This window comes from Lagopus leucura, unplaced genomic scaffold (genome assembly GCF_019238085.1).
Source record: "Lagopus leucura isolate 7727_CA_CO unplaced genomic scaffold, USGS_WTPT01 Super-Scaffold_100016, whole genome shotgun sequence".
Classification (NCBI taxonomy): Eukaryota; Metazoa; Chordata; class Aves; order Galliformes; family Phasianidae; genus Lagopus; species Lagopus leucura.
In genome coordinates this window covers 2,875,198-2,889,401 of record NW_024962270.1, presented here as the reverse complement: position 1 = coordinate 2,889,401, position 14,204 = coordinate 2,875,198, and the positions used below count along the sequence as shown (strand labels likewise).

The following is a 14,204-nucleotide window of genomic DNA, read 5'->3' as shown; positions in this document are numbered from 1 at the left end:
TCCAATAACACAGTATGATGTTGCTCTTTTAAGCTACCACTCTGCAAAAGTAAAGTCTGAGCTGGTCTAAATCAACAGCATGCAGGAATCTCAGAGGAGCTGTGTTCCTTTGTGTCAGTAGTTCTAGTTATGGGCTGAGACATGCAACAGACATAAAGTGATCAAAACAAAGTGGAAATGAGACACAAGCAGTATTTTCCTTTTGGGTAAACAGCTAAACAAGTTGGTACACAATGAAAAACTAAGTGGTAGAAAGTGTCAGATAAACACAGGTTGTGCTTTCAATATACAACCTTGATTTTATTGTAAAACTGTAAGAATGTTTCTGAATTGCTTAAATGATTGCTGAAAAATACAGATCCTGGGAATTTTAGTAAGAACTGTTTAAATTTGGTGGAATCGTCATTACAAATTCATGCGGGCTTTGGAAAAAGGAATTAAGTGCATTCCTGCTTGTGGAAAGAGTTACATTGATGTGCAGATTCATCTTGTGCATAATTGCAAGGGAATAAGCAATACCACTGCTGGCTTTTGACTGTCTGTTGGTCATTGACATGGGTGACATAAAAACTATTGACTTGAGGATGGTGGTTTAAAACCAGCAGCTCTCAGCAGGTGATTGGTGATGGGCTTGAGTACATTCCTCCACGTGGATTGACTTCTTCTAGAGAAAATTGTGCCATTTCTGAGTGCAAATGTCTCAAAACCAGTTTTTGCCTCACTATGGTTTTCTTGGTATGGTGTTGTTTGTTTGCCAACAGCAATAATGAGGGATGTTTTTATTGGTACAGTGTACATGGATATCAGCAATATTCACAGCTTGATTATGTGCGACTGTGGCATAACAAACGGTGAATATTCTAAAATTATGCAGTTCACAGCATGATTTTATTTCTGCATACCTGTTGCAAATTCCAAATAAATAAGCAATGACGTGAATTAGGAAACACCAAAATAGTGTTTTGGGAAAATTCTTTCATAGCTGTGAATTGGCAGGTTTCACCTTTTTAGGTATATATTAAGCAAAACATAAATGCTCAAACCTGTTAAAATGTTAAACTGACTTCAGTTTCCAGATCTCATTTTCTGTAGTGGCTTTTTCTAAAGCTCGACATGATGCATTTGCAAATGATTGTGTGAGAAGGATTGCTGAAGTTCCCACTCCCCAGCTGGAGGTTAGCACTTTTCCTGTTTATAAGCAGGTTGGTGAATGCTCACTGTTGATACATTGCATTGCGAAGTAAAACATGCTCATGCACGTGTGACTGAAGAACATTTCTTAGTGGAGGCAGTGGTAGCTTCCCATGAAGAGGAAGAGCTCTTCTTATACTGCTTGTAGTTATATGTCTCTACAATGACCAAGTCATGCTTAGAGACAGTATTTGACTTTCAAATCTGGCTTTGCTGCTAGACTGTATAAATTTCACTCATCATATGTGAGCAGGAGCTCTGCTGAAGAAGGATGAACTACACAAGGTCTTGATTGAGTTCAGCAACAGAAAATTCAAATCCAGCCCTTGGTTGGCACCATTCAGCAATATTATTTGCAGTACCATGCATCTTCTACGCCTTTCCTCAGTGGCATTTGCACTCCTCAAAACTGTATTAGGAATAGCAGGCATTGTTGACTCACACTAGGATGTCTTAGTATTTCTCAGAAAACACAAAGCTTTTCTGAAAATACAGTAAAACTCAAAAAAGTCAAAAGGTGAATATGAAGTAATTGTTTAAGAATAGTTGGCAAATGTAATTATTTCAAGTGCTTTTTATTCTTGTAACATGGTGCATCAGCAGTGCAGTTTATTTAAAGAAGGAAGAACGTATGGTACATATTCTGCCTCATGAATGTTGTTCGGCTATTCATATTGCAAAATGCCTTGCAATAAAAGTATCAGCTAAAGCAAGCACCAGGCTCCTATGGCTGGTGTAATGTGCTACAGTGTCCTGTTACAAGCATCCTTTGTAATTCTAGGAGGCAGAAAATAAAATTTGACACTCAAAAATAATAAGTTTAAGGAAATCATGTGGGAGAAATGTACGTTTATGTCCAAGAAATGGTTAGATGTTGCCAGAACAATGCAGCTACATTATGAATCTTTAATGATCTCTGAAAGTCATAATGGTCTGTCACTAATGCCCATTAATGATCTCTCTATACCACGAGTATGGGCTTGATGTTTCTGGCCAGTACCGTAGAGAATACTTTAAATATGCCTTAAACTTTCCCTGATCTACTCCTGTGTGTCTGCTCCAAATGTAGACTGCAATTGTCTGGGTAGGAGCAGCTTGTAAGACAGCATGGCTTTGGGGTTAAGAAAGTCGTATTCAGGTAAGATGTATTTAAGCAATGTTTTTAGAGGGAAAATCTAGAAGTTCATTTCTGGCAAGTAATGCTCTGCAAATATGATAAACTGCGTAAAGAAATTAAGACTTAATATTTCTTAATGCTCATTATATGGTAGTTCCGTCGTTCTTTGACTTCATGATTTTGCCTTATTAACTTCAAACCCATACTATTTAGGAAGGAAAAGACAAATGTTAATTACTGTCAATTGGAACCGTAAATACACTGAATATATTGCTGAACTGGCAAATTTGTCTTGTTTAAACAATGTATTTCAGATGTCTCACTGCTTGACTTTATGGCCTTTTAAGCATTGGTTCAATGTATTTAGTTTATTTTGTGCTCGTGATATAAGACCTGCTTTAAAGAAAAAGACAAGAATATTCCAGTTCCGTTCTAATTGCCTTTCAGGAGAGTATTGTGACTAACATTAACTGAAGATAATCTTGTTATAGTGTAGATAACGTGAAAACATTTTAATACAAAAACATTAGTTTTTCTCTTTTCTTTTGCAAAGATTTTAGGGAAGAAAAAAAAGGCAGTTATGATGGTGTAATTTATTTTTTCTTTTGTAATGAGAAAATGTTTTCTGTGCATTTTGTATGTGAAATGATCAGATTACGAACCAACGCCCTAAAGCTAGAAAAGAAATATGTAAGGACTCTTGAAAAACACCGCAATATCAAGCAATAATCTGATAGGCACTGTGTACAGAGAGTTGGATATTAGCTGTATTTTTAGGACATATATCATTCTTTATTACAAATTACTCAATATGATTAGTAAGCAATTTTTTTGACATTGTACATGACATCCATGTTTTTTTTTTCTTCTTGAAATAGATATTGTAAATATTGGAATTTGTGAAGGTCCCTCACAAACCCAAGCAAAGCTATGATTCTGTGATTTTGGCAAGTTATAAATGCAGTTACCAAATGTATTCACCTAATACATGATCCAAAATATTAACTGCTGAATGCCTTGTGCTTTTGTAAAAGCGTTAGTTTGGTGTTTTGTTTTGGTTTGTTTGTTTGTTTGTTTGTTTGTAGCGTGAATTGGCAGTTAAAGATGAAGCAGAACTAAAACACAAATATTTAGCAAAAGGTTAGATTTCGGGATTGCATTGTGCCACCACAGTACACAAAAGAAATGCTGACCGATGGCAAACGTGGGCGGTTGGTCAGCAAACTGCGCAGAGGCCCAGGACTCGTGGGTTAACCCACCTCCGCGTGTTCAGCACCACGGACAGCGCCCGCCGATCCGGCTCCGTCTCGGCTCCGCATGGCAGACGCGGGCCGAGCCGGGTGACTGACAGCCGCCGGTCTCATATCTGCACCTGAAGGTGGGAAAGGTCGAGCTGAGCTCCTATGAAATATAAAAGCACAGTGCGAAATGCCATATCGCAAGAGCTCTGCCCGGTTGCTTGAACGCCGCGCTTTCAATTTTGCTGTTAATTACAGCCGTAGGCACCACATGCGTGGTTGTAATTAAATATCACCAGTGACCAGAAACAAAAACTGGGAAAGAAAGTGAATGACCTTGTTAGGGCAATTACAAGAACTAGCTCTAGGTGTCCCTCTTGTTTCTGGTTTTAGCAGTACTTCTGTATGCTTGGTTCTTCAAGCGAAAGCAATGGAAATTTGTTCTGTTTGGTTTGTAACTGTTTCCAAATTAATGTTCTGCAGCATGCTTCCTGTGCAGGAAACTATATTTCACTGAAAGCATCTTGAAAAAGCCTTTGCATCGGAACTTTTTAAGTGGGTAAAAATGTATGGCAGTGATGGTTTAAAAATATAATCACTGAGTAAGATCTTTCATATACTACAGAACTGTAAAAGAAGAAAGTGCTGAAGGAAGTGGAAGTTTCTCTCAGTGTTAACAGCTCTACTCTGATTCCCTGCTGTTTGTACATCTCATTGCTGTTGAAACATCTTGGCTGGTATTTGCAAGCCAGAAGGAAGAAAGGCAGAAGGAAAAAAAAAAGCGTATGTTTACACGACCATAGTATGAATGTAGAAGCCATATTTGCAGAGGCTTGAGCCATCCAATTCCAGTTACTATAAGAGAAGGAAATGCAAATACCAATAGCCTCTGGGAAGCTGTATCTCTTGCCTCAGTCACATGAGGGAGCAGCATAGAGATTCCAGCAGGCTGCACAGAGTTCTGCAGTCTGTTTTGAATTCTGTTGCGTTTTACCTGTCCAGCTGTAATAAATGCAATTGTAATTAGATTCTTCATGCTCTTGTTAACTGTGCATACAAGAAAATACAAGGAGGTCTTCCTTCAATTCAGTTCCATGGAACTGGCTGAATTTGGTTGGACAAACAATAAGATTAAAAGGTCAGCCCAAGGAAGTTCTTAAAAACCATCTAGGTTAGTTCTGTGCCTTATGATCTAATCCTGCTGTTTGTCTTTTCTTTCCCAGTCTTGGGATGTTGCATTTTAGATGAAACAGAGTTTGTTTGGTCGTAAACAACATTAAGTTGACCTCAGCTAAAGAATAAGGAGATCAAGATACTGGTGTTTTTTGTATGTCTACTGCTCATTAAAAGCATGTTGTAACTTCTAGTGAAACGAGAAAAGAAGATTCTGGCAGGAAGAGATAGAAAATGAGAATGATGAAGAGAAGAGAGTTCAGGGGAGAGGACAGAAATTCTAATGATATATCATCACCTGCTGAGTATGATGTGTCTCTTCTGTGAGTTTAGCTCAGCATGATGTAGCAGTATGATTGTGGAGTTACTAAGGCCATATGTGTTAACTGGGAATTTAATTAAAGTCCTGGTACTATGCTTGTGCCTACTTCTGCAGCTTAATTCTTGCATTCTTGGTGGGTTTAGTCAGAAATGCAGCCATAAGTTGGACAGTTATCCAGTCTCTGCACAAACAAGTACATCCCTGTTGTAGCTCAGCTGGGTTTAAGTGAGGAATAGCAGAGGTCAGCTGGGGCAGTTTCTCATATCTGTTCCTCTGATTTCTGAGCGCTGGTTGTCTGCATAGCAACAAAATCTTCCCTTGCTTTCTAATGAATTCTGAGTTCCCAGTAATGTACCCAGACACCTAATGCCAATACTGGGAGCAGCAGCAGATGCTCTACTCTCAGCCTGCTCTTCTGAACCAACTTCTCTGAATTTCTTCTAATTTGCTTATGCAGAACATGCACACGCAATTTTTCTGATTTCCAGACCTATTGAAATCTAATATGGCAAATGCTGGCTGGTGAATTTCATTCCTGTTTTGCTAGCCTATGTTTCTTGAGAGTATTGCTTGCACGAAGAGTGCATCTAATCTAATATGTGCTAATGATTTTCCTGTTGTTTATTTATGATGCATTGCATTTTTCACCTCAAATTCTCTACATGATTTGTAGATATCACTTTTACTTTGCTCGTGGAAGCAGAGGCTCCTGCTAGGCCTGGAGTTGCCATGAGGCCAATTGCTGGAAGGTGTGTGTGGGAAGTGTGACTGCGTGAGTGCTTGGACTGTTTTTATATTCATGTATTACTGAGCATTGCTGGAAGAAAGACATTGAGCTACATGGATCTTTATTAAGTATTTATTTATTGTTGATGATAGTAATAACTATTTATAATGCATAAGGTAAATTACAGACTGAATTCCCTCACAAGTGTAGCTTAGTGAGGCAGAGGTAGTTTTCCTTCATGCAGCTGTTGATACAGATTTTTTTATGGGGATAAGCTTCAATACAGGTTTTTTATGGGGATAAGCTTCAATCTGGAGTTGCCTTTCTCTCTTCTTTCTTGTCTTGACAGCCCAGGTCAGATGAGCTTAGATAAATCTAGTGATATGTCTTGTTATATCAATATTCATATAATCATTACAACAGAAACAGAAGGCAGAATTTCTAGCTCTTGACCCTTCACCTCATGCCCAAGGGCATACCTTCTTTCTGGTTAGTGAAACTGAGACCAGCTCTTTTGCTCAGGTAAACTGGTTCCAGTTCCATGACTGCAAACAGCAAGGCTCTACCTGCACAGTTGCAGAAGCAGAAACCGAGTGAAGGGTCTAACTCCAGGTCTTGCCTGTGTCCAATACATGGCAGTCCTTGCTCAAATCCCTTCTTTTTGTGATCAACTCTTCACATTGTCACTTGTAATGCATGATCTCAGCAGTCAGGTAAAAGCCACAGAAACCCATTGTCAGGCCCTTTTGACCCTAGTCCAGGTGATTTGATTTCACTGTTAAAAAAGCAGATTGGTCTTGGATCATTAACAAAGCATCGAGAAGCAGCAAGCTTGGCATCCATCACATGATTGCAGGGAATTGGACTCAGCAGTTAGACAAAGTTAGTAGGGCAGAACTGCTTGTGAGCAAAATAAGGATCATGGTTGTGAGAAGCTGGTGGAAATGCTTAGACACATTGGAGGAGGAAAACTCTCAGGGGCTTCAACTCAGCGGAGACCTGATGAGTCTGTTGTTGTCAAGCTCTTGACAGAGGATGAACCATCAGATCTATGAACAGACAAAAAAAGATCCATTTGATTAATGTGACAATCTCTGGGCAACTTGTTCTAGGTCTGTGAAGGACTATTTGCAGTCTTTTCTCATGTGTAAATTGGCCTTATGTTTGGTTTGCTAGTGGCATATAGCCCACACTTCCCATGTGTCCCATGCTGAGATGTAAATATTTGAGGGATGGTATCCTGTCATTTACATTGATGCTTTCAATTGTCATCACTCTGAGGGGTGAATGAACAGATATTTCTGTGCATACTGATGTGGAAGACTCTTGAATACATTTGCTGTGGCATTGCAGTGGGCAGAGAGAAGTTGGTCGGCTGCTGCTGCAAGTTGCTGGCTCACATTGGGCCCCCAGAGACATCAGAATAACGTGTTCCCAATTTGGGAGCACGCAGAGCTGTGGGAGCTGATCTCTTCTGTTTGTTCTCTGACCTTTCCCAGCTGATTGGCACTGATCTTTTATGCACCGGATAGGCGATCTTTTGTGGTTGACATTTTGGGATGACTGAATATGGATTAACCTAAGAAAAAATATTTCCATTTTCTAGCTTCAAACAATGCCCTCCTTTTCCAAAAATGCCTGCTCCACCGGGGGTGTGGTCAGATCAAATCCAGTTTTGGCTGAGACAGTGCAGCAAGAGAATCAGAATTCACAGTTGGGAGGGGGTAGAACTGGGATTTCTCCTATGAATATTTTCTCTGAAGACCTGGGAGGAAACTGATGTTCTTGATCAGAGGTTTATGGCTATTCTCAGCATTTAGCTCAGAAAAGCAGCCCAGATTCTCTGGTGGATCTCATCCTGGCAAAAAGATCTGATAAGAGAACAGGATAAAGATATGAGAACCTTTCTTCATGCAGCAGGCACATAATTATTTCTTAAATATCTTAGTAGTTTTAGTGAGATGACTCATGTTGAAAACAGGGACACGCATCTCTGCTCTGCTGGATGGGGGCCAGTTTCAGCACATCCAGTCCTGTGCACCACAGATGTATGTTGTGCTGGAGCCTCTTCTGCTGCTGGGATTCATGATTTTGTACCCCATGAAGATGAAAACCAACCAGCAGCCTAATCCCACAGGCTATAGAAGAGAAAGGTCTGTGTTTCCACACTCAGGTGTGAGCTCTTCTATAGTCAGTCCAACTGGCACGTCTATGCTGTGTCACAGGGAGTTATTTTGATTATTCCTGTTACTGGCAAGGATGCAACGTACACTTTTGCAAAGAACCATGGCACAGGCACACACAGGAATGCCAATGCTGCTATACCTCTTGGCCACATAAAAAATACATCTGCTTACAGTAATGCAGCTCTCATAAAGGTTTGCAGCTGATTATTAAAGCTAAACTTTGCTATTCGTTAATAATAAGGAAGCCCAGTTGATCTGTGGACTGAAATATCATCCGGTTTGAGCTCTTGTTTTGGGGCTGCCTGAAAGCCCAGCTCCTCCACTAACACCTCCTTCCACCTTGCAATTAAAATAAACCTCTAGATGACTCTCAATTTAGCTCACATGTGTTGCTGGGAAAGATGGAGCCTTCATAGGCAGCAAAATGGGCAGCAAACCACGCTCAGCCCCTGACAGAGCCCGAGCCCTTTGCCATCCTGCAGCACCTGTGTCCAGCCGCTGAGCTGGCTGCAGGGAAAGGCTGAGTCATTTCCATGGGATGTTTCACGGAGGAGCTAAGTGATGCACAGCTTGGGTCTGAACAGCTCTGCTTCCTGGTGAATAGTAATTCTGTTTACTTAGAAGAGGAAAAAATCACTGGGGGCCTCAGTGCTGCTGTGTCATACCCGGCTGGGTGAAGTCTTGTTTATCACGGCCTGAAAAGGGAGAAAAGCAATGCTGGTGGCACTTCTCAGAAAATAAATCTCCACTCGTTTGGAATGTAGGCAGCGGAAATTGTCCCCAGGCCTAACTCCTGGAGCAATGTGACTCTACATGTGCATAACAGCTGTGACGTTACCTGAGCAGGAAGAGAAGAGCCTGAGGAGGGACCCCTAACATCCCATGGTTTGTCACACCAAAGCAATTTCAGTTTTGTAAATACGGGGGACTGAGCTGGTGTTTTTGCTGGGTGGATGAGGTGTGGAGCTGCCTTGTGATTAATCTTGTTCTCGATTTTCATGCAGAATATGTTTTGGCCAGAATCTACCTTTCTATATGGGACCAACTATAAATCTGGGGGAAGAAGAAGTCACTGAACATGCTATATGGGATATATGGACCTGAGGTACTGGTGCTATGTAGGAACTTGTCGTGAGAACCAATTATGCTTTTGCAGGGCACAGAGGGCTCAGGTCCCTCATTGAGTCATGCATGTGATAGAAAACCATGTCCTATGCTTTAAAGCATGGGGCTCATGGGACCAACCTGCTGCCATTAGTACCCAGTGCAGGCAACTGAGGGCTCAGGTACTTTTAATGATTAGAGTTGTGGAAATAATAATCAGTATCAAATCAACAGGTGCTTGGGATTTAAAGTATGATTTAAAAGCAGGTGAAGTCGTTGTCTACTTTCAAACAGCGTAATTGCTGCTGGGTCAGATCCAGCACAGCTCCTGTCTGTGGCAGTAAATGTACAGGTCTGTCCTATGCTCATTTCTTAAGAGGTGCTTCATTCTTGATTGAAATGGGGCTGATGGTTTGCATTTAGCAGTAAGTCTACCCAATTACAATAATCACAATCCAAGAATGAGAGCATATGTTCAAGAGGTGCCTGGTCGCCTTCTACATTCAAAACATTGCTTGGAAAGTTATTTCATTTTACCTTTTTAGCATGGTGGGGAGTGATCAGCCCTCGCTGTTTGAAGAGAATAAAGCTGTTCCGTTTTTTTGGATCTGTAAAACTGAAGTAGTCCAAAGACTGCTCCTATACCAAAGTCGTTTTCCCAACAAGGTCCTCATTTTCATGTGCCATTTATAGTAAATGAAGACAAGTTTGTAGGAGTACCGATAGATGAAGAGGATGATCATGAAAAAAAAAGACCAACCCTGAAGGACTGTTTTTTTGAAACTTAAATCTGATTATGCATATATGCTATTTTTATTCCTCTCTTTAGTTATCTGTCAAGGAACATTTGTGCAAATGAGTTTTCTTGATGGATTTTAAGCATGCACACTGGAATGCTGTCAGGAAGATATCCTAAATACTGTTTTTTTCCTCAGGATTGTCAAGGTTAGACAAATTCTGAGTTCTGGTTATTTGTTGTGAAAAGAAATGTCGTCTGACCTATAGGACAGATCACAGTGAAGCAGCTTCACTTTGATCTGAAGATCAAACACCGTTTTCCAAACTCAGAATATTTATGAAGTAATGGGTGAGTCTCAGAAAAAAAACAAGTCTCAGTTGTGACTGATGGCAAAACTCACAGCGCGTTATTGGTGAGCTGGTTGGGAGAAATTATTACTGATAATATCCAGCTGGCTGCCCCTTGGGTGGGGTTTCGTATGTCTTCTGTAGATTGGCAGATGAGGGTAGTGGTGGAACTCATGAATTGCAGTTGTTCTTATCCTATTTATCAAAATGAAATTAGAAGTGTTTAATATCAATATGTGAATGCTGTAAAGTGTCTCATATATAAGGACAAGAATACCTGTACAGGTCTGTCAGTGCACGTACATGTGATTTGTGCAGAAGAGTGGGATTGAGGACAGAGATATTGGGCTGCCACATCCAATATACTGCATCAGCAATGCAGGTCTCAAGCTGTAATGGTACCCAATACCTTCAGTCCAACATTGTGTTCAAACTTCCACATTAGAGGTATCCCTGTTATTAAGGCCTGGCCGAGCAGCATGTTTCATTGGGCAGGAGTTCTCAGTTGGAGGAAACAGATCCCATCATGAACAGTTTCTAGTCCAAGGAAGGACTGTAATGTTTCCAGAGACATTGAGAATGATGTTTAATATGTGGTGGCATGGTTTCTGCTGTGGCTGCCTGTGCCCGCAATGTATGTGTCTGGGGAGGGAGGGAAGAGCATGTGGTTTTGCCAAAGGTGTATGGAGGAAAGGAGGAAGGGGCAGGTGTCTTGCAGTGTGTGCCAGGGTCTGAAATCACACCCAAAATCCCATGTTGTCACACCAGCCCACCTGCATTGGTCCCTGCTCCATAGCCCTCCTGATCCATAGGTTTGTGACAGGGCACACAGGGCAGCTCTGGGCTCAGATGGCTGAAGCCATGTGCCATTTTGGCCCCGCAGAGCTCAGCTCCTGCAAGGATCAGCCCTCAGTCCCCTGCTGCAGGGACATCCCAGCCTGCTTTGGCCTGCAAGGGGCTGCAAATCCCTTCTGCCTCAGGGATAAATTCTTTCAAGAGCTGCTGTCCTCGGGAGTGCAAATCTCCGTTTTTTTTTCTAGCCTGAATTGCCTTTATTTTAGGCTCCAGCTGTTAAAAGCTTGCTGAAAAGCAAGGAAGGGGGTGTCACAAAGAGACCCCAGGATCTCCTGCTTCCTGTGTCTCGGGGTGTGGATACGTGCAGGATCCGGTGCCCGCTCTGCAGGTCAATAACCACGGTGGGTGCCCAGGTGTTACACCCGGCTTTGCTCCTGCTCCCTGCACGTCCTCCCATTGTGCCGCAGCCCCCGGGGTGGACACGGTAGCACCGTGACGGGGACAAAGGGACGAGGGAGAGCACTGCAGCGGCGGGAGAATCGCCTCTCTGAGTGTCTGTCTGCTGGAGGACTGGAGCGGGGAGGAGGAGGTGCGAGGGGGGAGAGAAGCAAATCGCCTTCAATAAATCAGTGAGGAAGAGGGGTGGCTTGATGCGGGAAGGGGTGGGTTGTGGTTGTGGGTAGCCACCTCTCCGCGCTGGCCCAGGTGTCTCCACTCCCCTCCGGAAAACCTGATGCCATCTATTTGCTCACCGCGGTCACGTTTGTTTGGGTGTCTGCTCCTCCCCGGGAAGCGGCAGTGCCACCGCCAGGTACCCTCAGCCCTCGGGGACATCCAGGAACAACAGCCGCCTTGTGCCGGCACCCGCAGCTCCGCACCTCTGGGCACAAAGAGCCGGCGAGAAGAGGAGGAGGAGGAAAGGAGAAGGAAGAGGAGGTGATAAGGGGCTCGCTGCGTCGCCTCATTTCTGCACCCAACACACGGCTCGTGGGGCGTACGCGAGTGCGTGCATCCGCTGCTGGAGGACTACGGCTGCTGCAGCATCTGCGCCGAGCTGCCGGCACGGGAGTGCCAGGGGAACGTGCCTGTTTGCCGCCTGGTCACAAGTGTTGCGATGCGAAAACCGAACGTGCCCGCGGAGGGAAGGATGCGCCGACAGCTGCACCTGTAAGGACAGGAGAAGCTTCCCAAGGCGTTCGGCAGCAGGCAGCCGAGGCTCCGGACTCTGGCACCTCCTCCCTGTGGCTCCGTCGCAGCTCGCTTGCTTGCTTCAGATCTCTTCTTTCAGTGAGAGAAGGAAAAAGCATTCAGAAAAAAGCTCTACAACAGGACAAACCCTGCTGGAGTCTAACAGGTGTTTGCTGGGATTTGAATGGAGAGGGGATGGGTGGGGAGAAAAGTTAACTGGAGAAATTGGGGCTAGGAGAGATGCAATGATCTTGCGCCAAGTCGATGTGCCGTTTCTGCGTGTGAACAGCGCGTCTGGAGCAGCTTGGAGGGATGCCTTGGAAGTCGTCTGTTTGATCTCCGTAGAAACACTCACTTCTGCCTGCAAACTTTCCTCTGCCAGAAGTTAGGGGAAATAAAAAAAAAAAAAAAAAAAAAAAGAAAAAAGAAAAAAAAAGAAACATCAGAAAATCAAAAGGGGAAAATCCCAGCCGACAAAACCGTTTTGACCTAAACTGTTGCATCCTGACGCGGGGCTGCGGTGCGCACATCCATCCGGCGCCTCCCGGGCTCTGAGCCGGTAGGCGCTGGGTGGTGGCTGCCCCAACGTTGGGGACAGCCGAGCAGCATGCTGGCTCTGGCACCTGTGGCCGGCCAGCAGACCCCGTGTGCCTGACCCGCCGGTGGCACCGGGGCCGTGGCGGCCATGGCCGCAGCCATCGCCAGCTCCCTGATCCGCCAGAAGAGACAAGCCAGGGAGCGGGAGAAGTCCAATGCCTGTAAGTGTGTCAACAGCCCCAGCAAGAGCAAGGGAAGCTGCGACAAGAACAAGTTGAATGTGTTTTCCAGAGTCAAACTCTTTGGCTCCAAGAAAAGGCGAAGAAGGCGACCAGGTTGGCAAGGGTTATGTGTTCGGGGGGCTGGTTGGTTTGGTGTGTATTGGGCTGTGCATCAGTAGCGGGAATGTTTCAGGGCTGGTAAAATGGGTGTGCAGGTATTGCTGTCTTGGCTTGTATGATCTGGTAGACATGGTACCCCATGCCAGTCCTCTCCCTATTCATGTTCATCCGATTTATTAAGATATTGCACACCATTGCCTCACTTGCACACCTGTGTGCATCCATGTACTGGTAATTCAGCAATCTCGCTGTTTTACTCATACACATATACAAACACACGTGATTTATTTGTGGGGGAGACATTAGCACCTCCTTCGGCTGTACAGTAAATAACTTAGCACTAGAGATCTGTTTTTGTCCTCCTGCTTTGCAGAATGCCAGTGCCTTGCTTTACTTGCTGATTGCAGAAGAGGCTTTTTGCTTTTGCTGGTACCTTCCAGAGTTCTGCTTCAGTGCCCTGTTCCTTTCTAGGAATCTCATACATGCAGCTGCCTGCAAATGCAATTCCCTCTGTGTCAGAGGTGCTAAAGATCAGGCATTAAAGCTTGGTCCCTGATCTGAGTGGGTTTTTGTATGTGGGAGGAGCAAAACCCTCCAGTAATGTTGTGATCGCTTTGCTGTGCTGAGACAGTGGTGCTGTTAGCCATTGAACCTGTCTGCCTTTCCAAGCTGCCACCCAAGGGCTGCCTTGCTCATAGTTTGCAAGCAGCACTGGGTTTGGGATGGCTAAAATGCCAAAGCAGTGCTTGGTTGATTTTTTTTTTTTTGTCAGATGGATTGGTGAACAAGGATTGTGCATCCGTCACTACCCTTATGACAGTGGGCACGGTGGGGATGGGTTGATGGTTGTACTGGATGATCTTAGTGATCTTTCCCAGCCTTAACAAATGTATGGTTCTTAAAGTCTCCAATAGAAAGTAACGCAAACTGTCATAAGCTTTTGCCTTCAGCTCCTCCTAACATGAAGGAACTGGCTGATAGCAGAGCTCCCTAATATCTTTGGTTACAAACACAAGGACTCTTACCCAGACACTAGAAGTTGGAAATGACACATGCTATCTCCCCAGTGGGTTTATTAAGTAAGTTGTTGTGAAGCGAGCTGCAGAGAATGCATCACCTCCTGACAAGCAGACTTGTGTGAAATGACTACAATGCAGATGTCGTTGGGATTCAGTGGAAGTAGACCTTTTTTTTTTTTT

General features: G+C 43.7%; 1 protein-coding gene across 2 annotated transcripts in view; it reads left to right on the top strand.

Moving 5' to 3' along the window:
* FGF13 (fibroblast growth factor 13) overlaps nt 1-14,204 on the top strand; it is a 209,972-nt gene that overhangs the window by 145,268 nt on the left and 50,500 nt on the right. The window contains exon 1 of one of the 2 annotated variants that reach the window (XM_042876745.1): nt 12,813-12,999. The exons of the other annotated variant lie outside the window; for it this stretch is intronic. Within the exon in view, the coding sequence (XP_042732679.1) occupies nt 12,813-12,999 (187 nt within the window). Of the gene's footprint in view, nt 1-12,812; nt 13,000-14,204 lie in introns of those variants that run through there. 2 annotated transcript variants of the gene reach the window in all.